We start from the raw sequence: 21900 nt of genomic DNA, 5'->3' as shown, positions 1-21900 counted from the left end.
AAATCTACCTGCAATACTTCCTCTGCAACAGTAACTCTGTTATTGCTTTCCTGTTTGTGCTTACTCAATGCACTTACGTTCAGAAGTCATGTGCTTCAATGTCTAACATATCTAAATCTTTCATTGAACATCGGTATGTGACAATGAGCTAAGTAACAATTACAGTCAAACTTTCACAGTCACTCTGTCACACTCTCAGTCTCTCACACATCCACAGAGTGAATATTTCGCTCTAGGGCATCAACGTAGACTTTCAAGGTTTTGTAGAATTCTGCAATGTTTGGGGATCCTGAGTGACTAGCCAATCAGCTGCAAACATTCCCTATCAGTCACTCCTTGGTACCAATCAGCTGGGAGCATTCCCTCTCAGTCACTGCTTGGTGCCAGCCTGGAATACAGGACTGGGAGGTCAATTTTACTCTGGTCTCTGAGCTCAAGCCTCTTCTGGAGAGAGATTCTCTTTCCAGGATTCACTGTGTCAAAGCCCAGAATGGGTGGCTGCATTTGGACACCCAGAGTGTTTTTAAGTGGAATGAAGGCAAAGTGATCATAGACCCGCAGACCATCGAAGCAGGCCCTACCACCTATTGAATTCACTAGGACCGTCAACCAACGCATTCCCATTAATCCCATTTTACTCTCCTGATATTCACCTCAACTCCCAAATTTTCCCCTCGTCTACAAACTGGGGGAAAATACAGCAACCAATTAATCTACCAACGTATGTGCCTCTGGGATGTGAGAGGATATCAGAGCACCTGGAGGAAATCCGCATGGTCACGGGGAGAGTCTCCACACGGATAGAACCATAGGTCAGGATTGAGCCTCGTTTGCTGGAGCTGTGAGATATTGAATGGAGGAGCAGGCTCAAGGAATCCATTCCCTTTCTTTCCTGGATCAGCTTCCACAACACAGACTGGGAATGGAACCTACTGCAAAATGCTGCAGATGCTGAAACCCTAAACGAAACCAAAAAGCTGGAAATACTCAGTGGGTCAGGCGGCGACTGTGGAGAGGGAAAAATAGGTTGAAGATCTTTTGAAAGATGTGAGACAGAGAGAGACAAACCAAGTTGTAAGTTGCAGAAAAGAGGTGGCAGAGTACTGAGAAAGAAATGTCTGTGCTAAGGTGAGAGGGAGATCAGGAATGACAGAGGAGGGAGGAGGTGGTCTTTTTTTGGGGGGGATGTTGGACTCGCCAAACAAACTTGGTGTTCCAAGTCTATGAGGGGGGAACTGGGATTGTGCTGTAAACTCTATATTTGCATTTTGTTTACAAATTACTTTAATCTGTTTCCATTAATTGATGTCCTAGTTTGCAGTGTTTATTGAAGAATGATGATTTGTTTTGAGATAATGATGATTTACTGTGTTTAGGTTTTGAATCAAACCTCGCGACTGGAAATCCAACTGTTGGAAAATTCTTTATTCACAAACAAGCTGGAGAAGGAGCTGCTGCTCCAGACCAACAACATCTACTGGCTGCGTGAAAAGAACAGGTATGCTCCACCTGGAATCATTAAGCGTGAGGCTGCCACACTCCGGAAGGGAAGTCGTTAAATTCTCACTGGAACAAGAACAGAAAATGCTGGGGAGAGATAAAACAGCACTGAAGGTTTCGGGTCCAAGGGATGTTGTAGTGTACATCCACAGATCCTTAACAGTTGCAGGACCAGGCAGGGAGTTATGCTTGAACACAGCTTGAGCACAGCTCGGGTCTGCATGTTTCGGGAGAGTTTACCACATGATCTGAAGGCGGGTACAATCTTCTTCCTGGGGCAGAAGTGCATTTGTGAAAGTGAGAAAGTTTAAAGGAGATGTGCCAGGTAAGCTTATTTTTTTACACAGAGTTCTGTGTGCCAGGTAGTGGTGGAGACAGCTATGATAGTGGAGTTTAAGAAGCTTTTAGATAGTCGAGTCGAAACAGTTTTGAGTTTGTTGCCAGATGCACAAGTATATGTATGTTCAGGTGTAATGAAAAACTTACCAGTAGCAGCATCACAGACATCACCTTCAGATGAAACACATACATTGAACGTAAATCATTCATAGATTATAAAAGATATATGAATATAGAACTTAGAATTGCACAGCACTGGACAAGCTATTCAGCCCATCATGTGCTGATCTTGATGCCAATTTATACTAAATGTGCTCCTGCACCATCCATATCCCTCCATTCTTTTCATATTCATGTGTCTATCTAAAAGCCTCTTTAATTTTAACAAATTGCATTTTTCCACTACTACTCTAGTAATTTACCAAGCATTCACCACTCCCTGTGTGTAAAAACTTACCCCTCACAGCACCTTTAAACTTTTCCCCTCTAACCTTAAAAGCATGTCCTCTGACATTTGACATTTCCACCCCACGGAAAAAGATTCTATCTAACCTATCCATGATTCTCATAACTTTAAAAACCTCTATCAGGTTTCCCCTCAGCCTCTGAAGCAACAGAGAGAACAACTCAAGTTTGTCCAAGCAATCATTACAATTGGTTTATATCACAAACAACAGAGGTCCCAGAACTGATCACTGGTCACAGGCCTCTAGCCAGAATTTGCCCTCATTACCCTGTTACGTACCCCGTAACTGGGTTGCCAAACCAGCAGAAATGGATCACTCAGTTGGAGTCTGGATTACTGGAACTAAGAAAGTTTTATTAAAGAAACAAGCAACACAGTACTCTAATCAAAAGGATAATAAACGCAACAGTTCAGCAATGATAAACACACATGTACACAGAATTAGGATAACAGGATCAATCAAGCTCTATCATCGTCTAGGGGTAAATGACCAGTTTCAAAGTGATGCAAAGTTCTGTTCAACTGAGTTCAGTTCAGTTCACAGTAATCACTGCCGTGGCGATGGACAGTGGGGGGAAGGAGAAAGAGAGCAAAAACGAATATTCAAATGGCTTCCACACAGACCTTCGATATTCTTCGCAGTCAGCTTTCGGGCGAGCCCTTTGTGATGTCTTCTGAGGTCACTGACTGTGACCCCTCCATTTCCAGATACGATCGCTTCTCTGCGGTGAACCTGGCACCCAGGCAAGGATGGACACACACCAGGTTCCCGCCGATCGTACCTTTCCACCCTGTGCGTCTATGGCTTGGTCCCGCGACCAGCCCTCCAAAACTCCCACCGACTTGTGGGAGGCGCACCGCTTCCAGGGTCTTGTTACCTCGTGGTGTCGTGTGTGTCTTGCCTTAGCGAACCTGTCCCTTTTTATCCCCCTGCTGGGGTATCGCCTGTCCATCACTTCAAACAGTTCAGGGTTCAAAGGGGAGCCGATCTTGACAGCTCTCCTTCCGTCCCTTCACTAACATCTCCAAATGCTGCTCCATTGTTTTCCTTATGTCTCTTTCTCCTGAAGACAGGTGGCAGACCAACTGCTGATCCCACTGGTGCCAGCACAGGACAGTTAACATCTTAATCTATGTGTACTCTCGTCACACCCAAAACCAGGTCTAGTATGTTTTCTCCTAAATATGGACTCTCCACATGCTGTTTCAAGATGAAAAGTCTTTCGCCATTTAAGCCTCTTGTACAAAGGAAGTTCCAATCAATACTGGGGAAATTAAGGTCCCCCTATTGTTTGTGCACTTTTCATATATCTGTCTAAATATCTGTTTCTCCACCTCTTGGTGGCTACTGGGAGCCTATAGTATAATTCCATCCTGTTTTGGGGTTCCACCCAAATCGCCTCTGTGGATGAGCTCGCGAGTCTGTCCCCTTGGGTACTGCTGTGACCTTCTCCCGAATCAGTAGTGCAACCCCTCCACCTCTCTCACCCCCTCTCTGTCATGTCTAAAATAACAAAACCCAGGAGTGCTGATCCGCCTCTCCCTCCCTTCAGGTCTCTGTGATGGCAACACTGTCATTCCATGTGCTGATCTAGTCTAAACTTATCCTTCTTGACGTACATTTCTAGTGCTGAAATAAACGCATTTCAGCCCACTAGTCTCACTGTGTTGATTAGTCTGCCCTTTCAGTCTTAAATATAGTGCCATCTTTCTTCCCTCAACCCTGCATTACATAATTATTTCTCATCTCACCAGTATACAGTATGGCTCGGTTACTAAGTCTGAGATTACAATCCTGGAAGCCCTGCTTTATAACTTTCTACCTAGCTCCCTGAAATCCCTTTGCAGGACCTCATGACTATGTCACTGGTATCTATATGCAGCATGACCTCTATCTATTCACCCTCCTCTCAGAATGTCCTGCAAGAGACCCTCAGCCCTGGCGTCGGGGAGGCAACATACCACCCCAGAGTTTCGATTACGAACTCAGAAGCACTTACCTGTTCCCCTTACTATGGCTCCTGTATCAGTATGACTCTGCCTGACCTCACTCCCACCTCAGAGGTGGGCACAATGCCACTGGCCTGCCTACTGCTGCTGGTCTCTGAAAGGTCACCGCACCCCCCAACACCAGTATTCAAACAGGTATACCTGTTAAAATAGAATGTAGTACAGCCCCTTCAGCCCACAATGTTATACCATCCTTTTAACCTACTCTAAAATCAATCTAACCCTTCCCTCCTACCTAACCCTCCATTTTTCTATCATCCGTGTCCCTATCCAGGAGTTTCTTAAATGACCCTAAAGTACCTGGATCTACCACCACCCCTACAAGACATTTAAAAATGACAGGACAGTTTTTTATATCAGAATTATTGAGGGGAATTGTTTGCTTATTCCCTTACCTCTCCTGGTAGTCACCCACCCGTCTGCAGTCGATGCTTGTGGTGTGACCACCTCATTAAAACCCTCATCTCCGAATGTCAGATGACGCTGAGTACCAGGATCCAGTTCCAGCTCCTGGACCTGTTCTGCCAGGAGGGCGCTTCCCACAGACGTAGTCATCGAGGAGACCCTGAGGTTCCCCAACTTCCCACATCTTGGAGAAGGAGCATTCCACTGCCCCGACTACTATTTGATCCATTCTGTCAAATATCACGCATTAACAGAAAAATAAGAGCCTGATTCTTACCTGCTGCTCACTCACCAGAGACTCTCTAGCCATTAGCCTCAGTTCTCCACTCTTACTCTGGCCCACTCTCACAATGGCACTCCAAAGCTGCCTGCTCTGCTTGACCTTATCTTCTCTTTTTCATTTTCAATGTGCTAGGAATAGACGGATGTGGATCATGTGCAGGCAAAAGAGATTTAGTTTAATTTGGCATAGTGTTTGGCACAACATTATTGATTCCAGGGTCTGTTCTTGTGCTCCACTGTTTTATATGCTCTGTTCTATCTGAGTACCCTGGGGAGAGGGCAGAGAATGATGTGGCCAGAACTGAAATGTGTAGTTCTGAGGAAAAGCTCAAGTTGTGTTCTTTGGAATGCGGAAGGCTTAGGAAGGATTAAGTGTGCTGTGTGTGATGAGGGGACTGAATAAAGTAGATGAGAAGACTCCTTTTGTCCTAAGCTACAGGATCTGAGCTTAGAGTAGAGGGATCACATGGGAGATGGAGTAAAGTGTTTGTTACTTATGGGTGGGAACTTAATTCTGAAACAGTGGGAGAGATAGGAGCCAATTACACTTCTATTTGGTTGCATATTTGGAGTGCTGACAGCAGACCTTGACTCCAGTAAGCGGAGCTGGGAAGATCTGTTGAATCAGCACGTGCACGATGGGCTGAATGGCCATCTTCTGGATTGTAAGTTTTCCATGATTCTAGGATGAGCAAAAGCCAGTCCACTACTGTGGAAAAACAGGCCTGATGTTGCTTCTCTGCCAGCTGCTTTGATTTTGGGGTTTGGCCCCTCTCCAGTGCATGTGGATTTGTGTGTTCAGGCCAGTAAACCAATTGTTGCAAGACCTGTCATCACATTGAAGTAGACAAGCATGAGTTTAATTCTCAATCAGCAGCAGAGGCGGTAAAGTGACCAGAAGCTCAAAACCAGGCAGTGGAGAGATGAAACAGGCAATCTCAACACTTCCTACAGTACCCACTGCCTTTCAAGCCTAGACACTGCTGTGTTGTAGGAAACGTGGTAGCCAGTCTGACCTTGGGGGTTTGTTTGGAGGTCAGCGGTAAGGAAGTGCTGCCCATGACATCAGGAACTCCATTCTCTTTCTGGAACCATGGGATTTTCAGAATTCACCCGCAAGGGAAGGCAGGGCTTCCAGTTAATGTTTCATCAGGAAGACAGTCCAAGAGTCCCACATTGCCGCAAGGGTGCTACCCCCAGATTTGTTCAGTGGGACAAATCCACATCTTCCTGACACGAAGGCGAAGGAGTACCACACCCTGAGTAAAGACAGGGGTTGTAAGTGGCAAGGTGGAGAGTGTATTTGGTGACTGTGCAGGATACTGGAAGGAACAGAGAGGTGACAGGCTGTGGAGAGTGTTAGTGAACACAGATGTTAGAACAATCCGGAGGACAATTTCAACTGGAGATTGGAAGCAAGATCATTCCCACCAGCATCAGCCACAGAGATTCCTGCAGGAACTGGGTTAGATATCGTTGATTAATGATTATACTTCTAATGCCACCAGTATTGTGGAATCACATGGTGCAAGAGAGGCCAATTGACTACCAAGCTTGTGTCAGCCCTTTCACTGAGCTGTCTCATTAGTCCTACTCCCCTACTCCTTCCCCAGCCCTGCTAACATCTACTTTATTTATGTGGCACCCACTCGATCTGCTCCCACTGCTCTTTTCCGATCATAGCAGTGTTCCCCTTCCCCACTGTACCTTGAGGAAACAATCTTAATTCAGTGTTCTGATCACAGGCAAATTGCCCAGTGGTTTACTAGGAAGAATAATAAGAGATTGTGATTGGTTGAAACAGGTTGTCTTTACCTGCAGTGTTGATGCCTGGGAGGGCAGAAGATGTGGGTTTTGAATCAATGAGAGTGGGGCCAAGTGAGACAGGGTTACATCGATAAATAAATGGACTCATCCTACCAGAGTGTGTGGCCAGACTTCCCAAACAGGTCATAGATTATGGTATGGGAATTCATCTGGGTCCTTGAATCTATGCTGACCCTGAGTGAAGTAATCTCACCAGAGATCTCACTAGCTCACCGTCCCTACAAATTATTCTCACCCAGGTGCCTCTGTCGAAGGTCCCCATTGACTGTTCTCATGGTACGCGTTGAGTTCCAGATCAATACCACACTCTGAGTAAAAAAGCTTTTCCTCACATTCTCTTTGATGTTAAACAAAAGATTCAAAGTACATTTAATATCAAAGAAGATATAAATTATACAACCTTGAGATTTGTCTGCTTACAGGCAGCCACAAAGCAAGAAACCGGGGAAAAAAAGACCCAGTTAAAAAAAATAAAGACCAACACCCAATGTGCAGTGAAAGAGAGAAAAAACACTGATCATGCAAACAATGGAAGTGAGCAGCAGCGTTCTGAACCAAATTGAGTCCTATGATCCGAATCCCTGAAGCAGGCCAGAGTAGGCCCAAAGCCTTGGTCTCGGTTCATCATATTAGCAGACAAAATTGCCGCAAAGCTTGCAGACACAAAGCACAGCAGCCGCGGCATTCTCACAGTCTCAGCACGAAACCCACCCGACCCTGCCTTTCCAGTCTATCTGGGCCGGAGTTTAAATTGTCCAAACAGCGGATTGCACCTCGCATTAGAACCCGATTAAACCCACGTCTCCTGGCTCTTGCAGTTCGCTGAAGGGGACAATTTCTCTGCATGCTGTCTGAGCTGATCTGTACAGTAGGATAGCTCTCTTCCATGGCATATATATCACACTTGCAGACGGGCTCACTGGGATGTTGAATATTTAGGTGAAACTAGATAAACATAAATGGCCAGAAGGAACAGCAGTGTCTACTGATGGAGTAGAATGGAGGGATAGATTTACAGCATACGCCCGTTGGGCCAGAAGGCCTCAGCCTGTAAATTTCTTCCCACTGCAGCAAATTCCATCATTTGAGTGAAACTTAAATCAGGACTGAAGGGATTGAAGGGAGAATTTTGTCAGGAATCATATTCTAAAGCTCTCTCATTGCTTTAATGTCATTCATTGATCAGTGATCTGAGCCAATAAAGCCCTGTGTAACACCGGTAAATATCTGACAGAGTACTAATCTATGCTTCTGTTCACTCTGAAAGTACCCTACACTCCCTGCTGTTTCAACTATTTGGGATGGGAGATTTCCACAGATCTGCTTCAATGTTACAAGTTGCTGGCTAGGACAGGTTACCCGACCTGGGGTGTCCTTGACAGGACTAAAGCTCCTAAATCTGCCTCGTGAAGGGTAGAACTTTGTCACATGCTCCTACATCTACCTTGTGAATGGATAGAGAAGCAGGGTAGAACTTTGTCACATGCTGGTCTTCATTGGACAAGAATCACACTGATAGAAGTTCCCCATTTTCTTCAATTACAGTTGTTTTCCTTAAAGTGAGAAACATGATATTTCCCAGTTATGGTCAGGTCCTGTCCAGGATCACTTAAGCAAGTTTGCACATTATTTTGACAGTTGAGAGCTTTGCTCACTAAAGTCATTTCCAAACATTGAACTGAGTTCAATAGTAGGACTGATTGCTGCTGTGATGTTCATTGAAGCTATGCCTTAATTTCTGCTGTGGTTCACCTGGAGTCAAAGGAAACTGTGAACTGCACACTTAGATCAGTTTCTTCCATTTAAGGGAGAATCTTCAAATTCCATTGCGTCTTGGAACCTTACAATCAATTTCCGTTCAATAAACACTTCTTAAAGCACAGCTTTGGAAAGGTGATGAGGAGGTGTCCAACTTTGTTCTGAGCAACATCCCATAAACATCAAAAGATAATGGCCAGGTCACCAGCTGAAGAAAAAAGATCCAAAGGCATTTTATAAACAGAAAAGATACTGCAGATGCTGAAAATGCAGAGTAACACACACACAAGATTCTGGAGGAGCTCAGCAGATCAGGCAGCATCTATGGAAAGGTCCTGAAGAAGGGTCTCAGCCTGAAACATTGACTGTTATTCGCTTCCATCGATGCTGCCTGACCTGCTGCGTTCCTCCAGCACTTTGTGTGTGTGGCTTTAAATGCATTTTGTTATTTTTCTTAAGGAGATGGACCAGGGAGTGGTTTACACATCTATTGCATTGATATCACCTCCAGCAGCTGGAGTGGAACATGTGTGTCAGGATGATGCATGCCTGTCTGTTTGCAAAGAAAGTAAACGCTAATCTCATTACTGAAGCAAAAATATTTTCCTTCATGAACTGGCAATTTTTCTTTTCTACATTTAATCTTGTTTAGTTGCAGCATTTATTGCCCACCCTAATTACTCTTGAGGGTGGCTGGGGGTGAGCTTGAGCCGCTGCTGTCCTTCTGGTGAAGGCGTATGTTAGGGGGGAGAGTTGGACAGGGAGGTCCAGGATTTAGTTTGGCAATATATTTCCAAGTCAGAATGGTGTGCTACTTGGAGGAAAAGTGCAGGTGATGGCGCTCCTAATCGGCTGTTATTTCGCAGAATAGGCCAGGACATGTTAAAAAAAAACAATTTGCACAATGTTATCCATATTGCCATTAAGTTCATTTTGTGGGTTAATTTTGCTCTAATCTTTCCATCCATTGGGTCATTACAATTGGTCACAGTCACTCACTGGTAGATCAGGCTTTACTCTGTGATCATATATAGACTGCCTGATTAAATCACCCAAGATGGTTATAGGGTCGTTGGTGTTTGTGGCATCTTTCTGTGTACTAAATTTTTTTTTATTTCAAAATATACTTTAGTCAAAAATAAATATATACAATAAACCATTCAATAACTTTTCATCCTTTACATACGTTTCCATTATACTCAGTAAATATCTGTATTTATAGCCACCCACGTGGCAATCCGTTGCTTCACCCTCCCACATCATTGTTGAGGGGTATACTCCCCGCCACCCGACCCCTCCCACTCCCGCGGGAGAAGAACCCTAAACCGTGGTCCTTCCCCACCGCGCCCTTGCGGTGGCTGCACCGAGTTTCAGTGCGTCCCTCAGCACGTACTCCTGCAGCCGAGAATGTGCCAGTCCGCAGCATTCTCCCACCGACATCTCCATGTGCTGGTAGATCATCAAGTTTCGGGCTGACCAAAGAGCGTCTTTCACCGAGTTGATGATCTGCCAGCAGCACCGGATGTTGGTCTCCGTGTGCATCCCCGGGAACAGCCCGTAGATCAGAGAGTCCTCTGTTACGCAGCTGCTGGGGATAAAACGTGACACTAGCCCATCCATCCTCCTCCACACCCTCTTTGCGAACTGCCAGTGTGCAAAGAGGTGGGTCACAGACTCCTCCTCACTGCAGTCCTCCCGTGGGCAGTGGGGTGCGGAGACGACATTCCGGGCGTACAGGAGGGCTCTGACTGGGAGGGCCCCTCTCACCGCCAGCCAGGCGAGGTCTTGGTGCCTGTTGGTGAGATCTGGCGATGAGGCATTTTGCCAGATGAACTGGACAGTCTGCTCAGGGAACCACCCCACTGTGTCCCTCACGTCCTTCTCCTGCAGTGCCTGCAGGACACTTCGTGCCGACCACTGCCTGATGGCCCTGTGGTCAAAGGCGTTGTCCTGGAAGAACTTTGCTACGTGGGACAGGTATGCCGGCAACGACCAGCTGACTGGGGCGTTGCACAGGAGTGGGGCCAGACCCATCCTTCGCAGCCAGGGTGACAAGTAGAACCTGGGCACATAGTGGTACTTGGTGCCCACATACCTGGGCTCTACACACAACCTGATGCAGCCACATACGAAGCTGGCCATCAGGGTGAGGGCGACATTGGGGACGTTCTTGCCCCCGTTGTCCAGGGACTTGTGCATGGCGGTCCGTCTCACCCGCTCCATCTTGGATCCCCAGACGAATCTGAAGACAGCTCGGGTGATTTCCGAGCTGTAGGAGCGGGGGACGGGCCAGACCTGCGCCAAGTACAGCAGTCCTGAGAGCACCTCACACCTGATGACCAGGTTCTTGCCCGTTATCGACAGGGAGCGCCCTCCCCACAGTCCCAGTTTCTGTTTCACCTTGGCAGTCCGCTCCTGCCAGTTCTTGTTGCACGTCTCAGCCCCTCCGAACCAGATCCCCAACACCTTCATGTGGTCAGACCTGATGGTGAAGGGGACGCTGGATCGGTCGGGCCAGTTGCCGAAGAGCATGGCTTCGCTCTTCGTGTGGTTGACCCTGGCCCCCGACGCTAGCTCGAACTGTTCGCAGGTGCCAATCAACCTGTGAACTGACCTCGGATCAGAGCAGAAGATGGTGACGTCGTCCATGTACAGGGAGGTTTTCACTTGGGTACTAAATGGCCATTGTGCAGCCTGTACTACAAAAGTGAGTACATTATTGAAAGCACCTCATTGGCTGAGGGTGAGGGATAGCTTGAGTCTGGAATGGAGATCGTTCTCTTTAACCTTGTGATGGTCTGCTTTCTCCCTGTGGTGATTCAGTAATAGGGATTTGCTGTGCTTTTTTCCCCCTCTCCCCCCTCACTCACCATCAGCTTCCTGGAGCAGAAACTCCTGGCAATGGAAAGCCAGCACAAGGAAGAGATGCAGAGCCTGAGGCAGGAGAGGGGGAGCCTCCAGGACTTGCTGCTTCGGCAGAGTCGCCTGATCGGTGAGCTGGAGACGCAGCTGGGCTGGGTCACCATCAACAACACCAGCCTGCAGAAGCAGCAGAGGCAGCTCGCCGAGACCGTGAACAACCTCCTCCAACTCGTCTCACGGGGGTCAGGTCAGCAGACTTCCCTTTTGTTCAAAAATACGCTTTGCTCATGAAAAATATTTACAGAAAATACAGTACAACCATTTCCCTAACAAGCCAATGCACATCATTAATTGGTAATTGCTTCAATATTGTCACACGTGCTGAGATACAGTGAACAAGTTTTGCTTGCGTTCCATCCAGCAAGGTCATTCCATGTATAACTACATCGAGTTGGTGCGAAGGGAAAAATAATGGAATGCAAAATATTTATTTATTGAGATAGAGTGCAGAATAGGCCCTTTCGGCTCCTCAAGCCCCCTTCCCCCAACTTAACCCTTGCCTAATCACAGGACAATTTGCAATGACCAATTAACCTAATAACCTGTATGTCTTTGGACTGTGGGAGGAAACCGGAGCACCCGGAGGAAAACCACACGGTCATGGGGAGAACGTACAAACTTCCTACAGACAACGGCAGGAGTGGAATCTGGGTCACTGGTACTGTAAAGCATTGTGCTAACCACTACACTGACGTGCTGGCCCCTATGTTACACTTGTAACAAACGAGTGTAGTGCAGGCAAGACAAATAAATTGCAATGGCCATGGTGAAGTAGATAGTAAGGTCAAGAGTTCATCTTTATCATACCAGAGTTTTCGCAGTGCGTCATTGCTGCTCATGTTTTCCCTTTAAGACAAGTACCTGCGGCAAGCCTGCGGGTCTGTGACGCAGGATTCAGTCCCTTACCGTCCAGAGGCAACAGGATCCTGGACTGTGGCCTTCCGCACAGCCAGTCTGTTGGTTGCGCCAAGCTTCAGTGCATCTGCTGGCTCATAGTCCTGCCCTCTGGAAGGTCGGCAGCATTGTCTTGTTACACAGGAAGGCCAAGAACATTCACAGGAGTGCTATCCACCCTCTGATAAGCAACCACACTGGGATCTAACAGGTTTAAGAGATTGCTTTGTGGGATGTCTTCAAGAAGCAGGGAGTTTCAGGAGGGATTTCCAGCAGCTCATTTCTTTGCCACAAGTGGGGATGAAGAGTAGAGAGGATTAAAGCAGAGATCCTGGAGGCTATAGGAGGCTGACCGAGGCAGAGGGAAGGAGGGAGCAATTTAAAAGCAAGGATAAGGGATTTACAACTGAGGCTTATCCAGTGAGAGTTGGCAGGACAAAGGGTGATGACCATTGTTAAACTAGTCCGATTCCGGAAAACTGCTGCCTCTCTAGTGAATCTGTTCTGCTTAACGAGCAGGAGAGCTCTCTCCTGTGTTACTGACAGCGTTTGTCACTCACCAAGAAAGAAGCACCATTGTATTGGTACTTCGGAGATCTTGCTGTGCATAGTTGGTTGCTGTGTTTTGTCCATTAACACTGTTGACTATGCTGAGTGTTGGCATGTCCTGAGCTTGTGAAAGGGGCACGGAAAGTGCAGTTCTCCATCTTAGCATGTTGGAATCATCTCATGCCCAAGTTCCACAGTGAACTGCTCATTCTCTCCAACACTATGTCCACCCACACTACATTTTTTGCATCTGACATGTAATTCTGAACAAGCAGCAGGTGAGTCAGTTACTCTCCAGCTTCACTACTCATCTGCTGCCCTGGGCTTTGAACTAGCAGTCCCGGGAGCACATCAGTAACCTGGGTTCCATGCAATGCTGCCAACTCCGATACATCACATGACTCCTTCTTCCGTAGCCCCCCCCCCACCCCCCCCCCCACAATCCCACCACTGGTCGACCAACCTCCCTTATAGAGGCTTGCCTTCCCATGGCCAGTCAGAAAGCAGATGCAAAGAACAAAGTAAATTTATTGTCAAAGTACATACATGCAATCATATACCATCCTCTGAGACAGCAGACAGCGACACAATTGAGCTGCAGTCAGGAATGGGAGTGAGCGTGAACAAAGTTGCAACATCTAAACGGAAACTGGCCTGACCAGACAAATTGGCTTGCCGTTGCGACAGGGCCTCACATACAGCAGACCAATACAGGTGTAAAGGCAAAACTTACAGAAAATGCAACAAAGTAGGACACGTACAAAGAGTATTTCGGGCAGACAAAAAGAAATGAACTGCACAGGAAAGAGCAAAAGATTTTTTTAAAAGTCAGGTTGCAGTTTCAAAAGGAGCACTAATCTGCACGCTGTTATTGAAACATCTGATAATGATGAGAGTGACGTAGGACTGAGTAGCCTTGAGATTTAAAGTGTGAAAACTAACAATAGATAGAAAGATGACTTACGTCAGAAGTGAACGGCAAATTAATTAAAATGGAATTGGACACTGGCTCGGAGGTTTCAGTCATTCCACAAAGTGAGTTTGAATGGCATTTAAAAGATATTGAATTGAAGCCTGTAGATGTATTGTTAAGAACTTATACAGAAGAAAAGATAACTCCTGTGGGAATGACATTCATAACAGTGAAATACAAAAACCAACAAGAAAAAGTGGGCCTGTATGTCGTAAAAACAAGAGGGCCAGCAATGTGAGGTTATGAGTGGCTGAGATAACTACAACTTGATTGGAGATCCATCTACCATTTGCATGTCACATCCTCTGTAATAGCGCCAACTGAAAGCAAATCAAAGAAGGTACTGGATGATGCTACGACAGTGTTCAAGGATGGCATTGGAAAACTCAAACATATCTAGGGTAAAATAGTGTTAAATGAAAATTCCACACCCAAGTTTTACAAAGCCCGTCTGGTTCCTTAAACCATCCATGATAAAGAAGCCTGTGAGCTAGATCACATGGAGGCTGAAGGAATTCTTTCCAAGGATGAGTGGAGCCCCTAGGCAATGCCAGTGATCCCAGTGCTAAGAAGAATGGGTCTATGATGATATTAAGGTCACCATCAACCCAGTACTGAAAGTAGATCAATGCCCTTTGTCCAGGATAGAAGGTATCTTTGCAAACCTTTCTGGAGAGAAACACTTCAGCAAAGTGGACTAAGCTGAGGCCCACCTACAGATGGAGATGGAAGAAGAGTCCAAAGTGTTTCTCACCGTCAACACTCACAAAGTGATATATATGACTATAAAGCATCTCTTATTATGGTCACACAAGTATGCTGAGAAAATTCAAGAAGTGGTGGATGCTCCAAACCAAAGGAAGGGTTTTGTCAATTACTATAACATGTTCCCTCAAAACCTGGCTACTGAGTTCCACCCCTTGCACTCATCACTACAGATAAGAAAAAAAATGATATTGGACAGAGCAGTGTGATGTGCCTTTCCAAAAGGTAAAGGAAATGGAAAACACAAAATACTCTGCAGATGCTGGGGTCAAAGCAACACTCACAACACGCTGGAGGAACTCGGGCAGCATCCATGGAAATGATCAGTCAACGTTTCGGGCCAGAACCCTTCGTCAGGACTGTAGAGGGAGGGGGCAGGGGCCCTATAAAGAAGGTGGGGGGAGGGTGGGAAGGAGAAGGCTGGAAGGTTCCAGGTAAAAAACCAGTAAGGGGAAAGATAAAGGGGTGGGGGAGGGGAAGCAGGGAGGTGATAAGCAGGAAAGGTGAAGAAGGAATAGGGGAAAACACAATGGGTAGTAGAAGGAGGCAGAATCATGAGGGAGGTGATAGGCAGCTGGGGGAGGGGGAGGGAATTACCGGAAGTTGGAGAATTCTATGCTCATACCAAGGGGCTGGAGACTACCCAGACGGTGTATGAGGTGTTGCTCCTCCATCCTGAGTTTAGCCTCATCATGGCAGTAGAGGAGGCCATGTATGGACATATCTGAATGGGAGTGGGAAGCAGAGTTGAAGTGGGTGGCAACCGGGAGATCCTGTCTGTTCTGGCGGATGGAGCAGAGGTGCTCGACGAAGTGGTCCCCCAATCTGCATCGGGTTTCTCCGATGTAGAGGAGGCCGCACCGGGAGTACCGGATGCAATAGATGACCCCAACAGACTCACAAGTGAAGTGTTGCCTCACCTGGAAGGACTGTTTGGGGCCCTGAATGGTGGCAAGAGAGGAGGTGTAGGGACAGGTGTAGCACTTGCGCTTACAGGGATAAGTGCCGGGTGGGAGATCCGTGGGGAGGGACGAGTGGACCAGGGAGTCGTGGAGGGACCGATCCCTGCAGAAAGTGGAGAGGGGTGGGGAGGGAAAGATGTGCTTAGTGGTGGGGTCCTGTTGAAGGTGGCGGAAGTTGCGGAGGATAATGTGCTGGATCCGGAGGCTGGTGGGGTGGTAGGTGAGGACAAGGGGAACTTTGTCCCTGTTGTGGTGACGGGAGGATGGGTTGAGGGCCGAAGTGCGGGAAATGGAGGAGATGCGGGTGAGGGCATCATTAATGACAGCAGAAGTGAAACCACGATCCTTAAAGAAAGAGGACATTTGAGATGTCCTGGAACAGAAGGCCTCATCCTGGGAGCAGATGCGGCAGAGGCAGAGGAACTGGGAATAGGGAATGGCATTTTTGCATGTCGCGGGTTGGGAAGAGGTATAGTTGAGGTAGTTATGAGAGTCAGTGGGCTTGTAGAATATGTCAGTGGACAGTCTGTCTCCAGAGATGGAGACCGAGAGATCGAGAAAGGGGAGAGAGGTGTCCGAGATAGACCAAGTGAATTTGAGTTCCAAGATAGACCAAGTGAATTGGCGGTGAAATGGCGATGTCCGAGTCTGTACTCACATATTATGATCCACATCATCCAGTGAACCTTGCCAGACACTTTTTGGGATGTCAATACACCCAGAAGAAGGGTATCCAGAGCTGTCGGAACTGCTTCTGCAGTCTCAGAGTCAGCCCCTACAGCCACCGTGGAGAGGCCCCAGAACCCAGGATCATTTCATAGCCACAAGTCTCAACTGCCAAGCAGAGTGACACCCTCGTCAAGAAAGATATTATCCCTCAAGAGTAAGGAATCCTCTGCAATGATTAAATCTAAATCAATTTAAAATTTACTGTGCTGTGGATGTCTATATAGTAGTTGGGTTATATGTTATAACATATATATTGAGTTGGAGTGTATAGCTCAGGAGTGTTGTGTATTTAACATTTCAGTAATGTTTGAGTAATGTTGTAATATTGATTGATTAAGCATTCTTTGTTGCTCACAGAATGCATTGTGCGTATTCTGTAAAAGTTTGTGAATGGCATACGTCATCACACCACTATGTCATACATGCGCACCTCACTTAAAGTCAACACGAAGTTAGATACATTATTCTGGATGGCCTTGTTTTTATTTTGATTAGTTTTTATGTTTTGGAGTTACATGATGATTAAAGATGATTAGCCTTATCTGTCACATGTACATAGAAACATTGTGAAATGCAGTAATTTTGCATTAATGACCAACAGAGTCCAAGAATTGCACTGGCGATAGCCCACAAGTGCTGCCATACTTCCGGTGGCAACATAGTATGCCCACAATGCACTTAACCCTAAAGCCAACCATGTATCTTTGAAATGTGGGAGGAAACCAAAGCAGGTGGAGGAGACCCACCTGGTCACAGGGAGGATGTATAAATTCCTTACAGATGGTGGTGGTAATCAAGCCCTGATTGATGATTGTTGGCACTGTAATGTGATTTCACTAATCGCTACACTACTGCACCACCTAATAATAATAATAAGAGCCATTCCAACTACACATACTGTAACTTACAGAAATCAATAAGTGTAAAACTCCAGAAATCTGCTGAATTGAAAAAGGAAATTGAAAGACTATGGAACATGAACAGGGTATACATTGTCCCAATAGTTGTATCTACAACTGGTATCATCCCAAAGTCACTACCCAATAACATTAAACAATTAGGGCTACACAGCAATGTCTGTGTAAATCTCTAGAAAGCCAAAATACTAAACACCACTAGAATAATCCAAAAGTTCCTAGCAATTGACATATGAGCGTGCTTGGCTATGTCCGTACCTCTGATTTTACCAGGTGAGCTGAGAGAAAAGGTAAATTAATTACAATAATAACAGCAATAATCCTGGTAATAGGATTGTTCCTGCTTCACAAATAGCAGCTAGAACCAACCATTTCCCATCAGCGCTTGGTGTGTGGCTTGACTGACAGTTTGGTCATTGAGATCCTAGCCCTGTGGAGCAATTGAATTTAGAGGAACCATTATTTAAAAAAAAACAAATTCACATTAAATAACATCACTCAACATCAGCGATGAGTTGTCAGCACTGTAATAACAACAGGACGTTCCGTGAATTGGTTTTGACTAAAACATGGAAGAATTATAGAGGGTGAGATCCCTCTGGTCTGATGAAGTGTGATTTGAAAAAGCCACATTCCTCCAACACTTGCCACTTGCCCCTTGGTTAAAAAGTGCCAAAGTCAACCTCACAGATCCTGTGTATACTTAAACTCTTGTGTTCTTTAAAATAACAGAAGACATGACATTGAATCCATGCTGGTCAAATGTCAGGGGGATTATTGCAGTCAATTCAGCAAAGTCCCACAGTAGGATGTATGCAAGCAGCAAGAGGCAAGGAAGGGAGGGATGGGGGGGGATGGTACTACTGAAAGGTTGAGAATCAGAAATGGGGCCAGAGAGAGAAAAAGGTAAAGTCTGGATGAACTCAATGGGGTCAAACAGCACCTGTGGAGGTAAAAGGATGCACAATGTTTTGGATCAAGACTTTGCGTCATTTTGTTCAGGCGTTTGGTTCCATGTCCTAGCATCTGCAGCCTCTTTTATCCAGATAAATTCAGGTACAGCAGTGAAGAGGACGATGTAACACCCAGGGAAAGAATGAAGACAGAGCCTGGGGGAAGCAAAGGAATTCTATTAAACATAGGTGGATTATTTCATAGAACACATAGAACACAGAATAGTACCACACAGGGGCAGGCTGTTCGGCCCACTGTAACTGGGTTAGCCATGATGGTAATCTAACAATCACACTTGTCTGAAAATGGTCCATCTCCCCCCATCTTCTGCTTGTTCATATGCCTGTTTAAATGCCCATTAAATGTTGCTATCATATCCGATTCTACCACCTCACCTGGCAGTGCCTTCCAGGTGCCTAGCTGTCTTTGTGTTGAAAAACCAGCCTTGTAAATCTCCTTTAAACAGCACCCCTCTCAACTGAGACATATGCTCTCCAGTATTTTATTTTTCCATGCTGGGAGAATGACTCTGACTATCTACCCCTTCCATGGCTCTTATAATTTTGTAATCTTCTATAAAGTCTCCCCTCAGCCTCCTATTCTCCAGGGAAACAATCCAAGTGTGTACAACTTCTTCTAGCTAACACTCTCCAATCTAGGCAACATCCTGTGAACCTTTTCTGAACTCTCTCCACATTTTTCCTATACATCCCAACTGGCAGGTCTTTGGGAGTTGGGAGGAAATCATAGTACTTGGGGGAAACAGGGAGAAAGAGCAAATCCCACACTGACAACGGTCAGGATCGAACCTGGGTCGCGGAAGCCGTGAGGCAGGAGCACTCCCTGCTGCACCCCTGAACAGCTCCAAACAAGCTCAGGGACTTTCAGGTTTGGCCTTGCCTTGACCAGAAATTGTTCTGCTTTGAAGGTCTCACCTACTGCCGTCTAACCTGGAAGACTGCAGAGATGCACAGATGGCCCTTACCGTCAGTCACTGAAGTATTCCTTCAATGGCCATCCCCATAATCATTATTGTTTCCAGATGTTGAAATCTGTGGATAAACAGAGGCATTGTGAATTGACACAGAACAAATGGGAGGGGAAATCTCTTTTCATGTTATATAACAAGCATAGGTTTTATGTGTTTTGAATAATTCTGCTTCGAGATACGTTAAAGGCTGACCTGTCTTATTGGACACTGCCAACAGCTGCAGTGCTCCTGGGATACCTCAGCACAACCCTGGTGCCTATGCTCTGCTCAGATTAGGGATATTTAAGGACCTCACTGACTCTTCATCCTCCATCTTCCTGGTTTAAACAAGCCTAAGCAAATTATTTATTTTTTTTATTAAACGTCATGGAGAGAATAGAGCAGATATATTTCTTTTAAATAAACTTTGGAACAGGACCTTCTTGCGTTCTTGCAACTAAGAGGTTGAGAACGTTTCCACTGTCCTCCATGCACGGTTAACATTCTCCAAATTTCTGTTACTTCAAAGTAAAAATTAATCTGTTTCTATTCTTGCAGGTTAGATACCTGTGAGAGGTTATACCAAATCCTGCACAGCAAGCCGTAGCTTCCCAGGCAATTCTGATTCATTATTCATTGCCAAGTTATCTCGAAAGAATCATCAATGGACAAATCCCACAGAACAGATCGATGTTCAGTTGAATTGCTGAAGTTATGGAGATGTATCATTCCACTGCTGGGTGTGGGGGTGGGCTTACTACTTGCATCAATATTATCCCAGAACTTACTCATTACCACCTACTAACCCACTGACTCTCACAGCTATACAGACAATACTTCTTCCCAACCTATAACTTGTAAAAATGCTATTCCCTTTTCTCAGTTTCTTCGTCTCTGCCATATCGGTTCCCAGGATGAGCCTTTCCTTTCCAGAATATCGGAGGTGTTCTCCTTCTTCAGAGGACAGAGGTTCCCAAGCTCCACCATTGATGCTGCCCAAGCCCACCTTGCTTCCATTTCCCTGACATCATCCTTACCAGCACCCTAACAAGGACAGAGTACTTCTTGTCCTTAACTACCACCCCATGAGCCTCTGCAATCAGCTCATCACTCTCTGCAGCTTCCTCCATCTTCAATCGAATCCTACCACCAAACATACCTTCACTCAGCGCGCCCCCCCGCCCCCCGCCGCTTCTCACACTCCACTTTCCACCGGGATTGCTCCCTCAATGATCACCTTCTCCATTCATCCCTCTCCCTCCTGGCAATTATCACTGCGAGCACAAGGAGTGCTGCACATGCCCACTTACCTCCTCGCTTGCCCGCACACCACCCCCCCGCATTCAGGCCCCAAACAGTCCTTCCAGGTAAGGCAACTCTTCACCTGTGTGTCTGTTGGGATCAGCTACAGTATTTGGTCCTCCAGTCCTCCAGCTACAGTATTTGATTCCTTTTCGCTGGCAAAACCCCACACACTTTGTCACTCCAGCAGCAACGAGCAGGATGTGCTGGAGGACAACCATTTTAATTCCAATCCCCTTACCCATTCCAACATGTCGGTCCATGGCCTCTTCAACTGTCATGATGAGACCGCTCCCAGTGTGGAAGAGAAACACCTCATATTCCATCTGGATAGCCTCCGATCTGATGGCATGAGCGTCAATTCTCTAATTTCCAGGAACTTTCTCGGTACTGTCCATCCCACAGTGTGACACTCCCTCAGTACTGTCCATCCCACAGTGTGACACCCCCTCAGTACTGTCCGTCCCGTGGTGTGACACCCCCTCAGTACCGTCCGTCCCACAGTGTGTCCGTCCCGCGGTGTGACACCCCCTCAGTACCGTCTGTCCCGCAGTGTGTCCGTACCGCGGTGTGACACCCCCTCAGTACTGTCCGTCCCGCAGTGTGTCCGTCCCGCGGTGTGACACCCCCTCAGTACTGTCCGTCCCGCAGTGTGTCCGTCCCGCAGTGTGACACCCCCTCAGTACCGTCCGTCCCGCAGTGTGACACCCCCTCAGTACCGTCTGTCCCGCAGTGTGACACCCCCTCAGTACCGTCCGTCCCGCAGTGTGACACCCCTTGAGTACCGTCCGTCCCGCAGTCTGACACCCCCTGAGTACCGTCCGTCCCGCAGTGTGACACCCCCTCAGTACAGTCTGTCCCGCAGTCTGACACCCCCTCAGTACCGTCCGTCCCACAGTGTGACACTCCCTCAGTACTGTCCATCCCACAGTCTGACACTCCCTCAGTACCGTCCATCCCACAGTGTGACACTCCCTCAGTCCTGCTTCTCGCACTGTGCCTTGCTCATTGAGTCCGTAGCTCAGATTAATTTGTATGTGTACTAGAATGTAGGCAGGAAGAGGCTAGTTTCATTAGGTCTGAATCTCCGAATCACAGAACACTCCAGCCCTGTAACTAGCTCTCCATTTCCTCTCTCCAATCCTAGGGAAACCGGAGGAGAAGTTATTCCGGGACTGTGCTGAGGCCTATGAGGCTGGCCACAACATGAGTGGGGTCTACAGCATCCGCCTCGCTGAGATGTCGGAGCCCAGGAAGGCAAGGCGTGAGAACTCGCTCCGGGACTTTGGGCCATGGTCCGTGTGAAGTGAGGGGTCCAGGGATGAGGGGGACTGCTCCTCGCCACCTCAGCAATGAGCAGCACATGGTGGGCAGTG

At 46.8% G+C, this 21900-nt stretch overlaps 1 protein-coding gene across 1 annotated transcript in view; it reads left to right on the top strand.

The window, feature by feature from the left end:
- Positions 1-21900, top strand: part of LOC140204146 (angiopoietin-1-like) — a 183895-nt gene that overhangs the window by 145300 nt on the left and 16695 nt on the right. The window contains exons 3-5 of the mRNA XM_072270603.1: positions 1377-1498; positions 11464-11696; positions 21645-21781. Coding sequence (XP_072126704.1) covers positions 1377-1498; positions 11464-11696; positions 21645-21781 — 492 coding nt within the window. The remainder of the gene's footprint in view (positions 1-1376; positions 1499-11463; positions 11697-21644; positions 21782-21900) is intronic.

This window comes from Mobula birostris, chromosome 1, assembly GCF_030028105.1.
Source record: "Mobula birostris isolate sMobBir1 chromosome 1, sMobBir1.hap1, whole genome shotgun sequence".
Classification (NCBI taxonomy): Eukaryota; Metazoa; Chordata; class Chondrichthyes; order Myliobatiformes; family Myliobatidae; genus Mobula; species Mobula birostris.
This window is presented reverse-complemented; position numbering and strand designations above follow the sequence as displayed.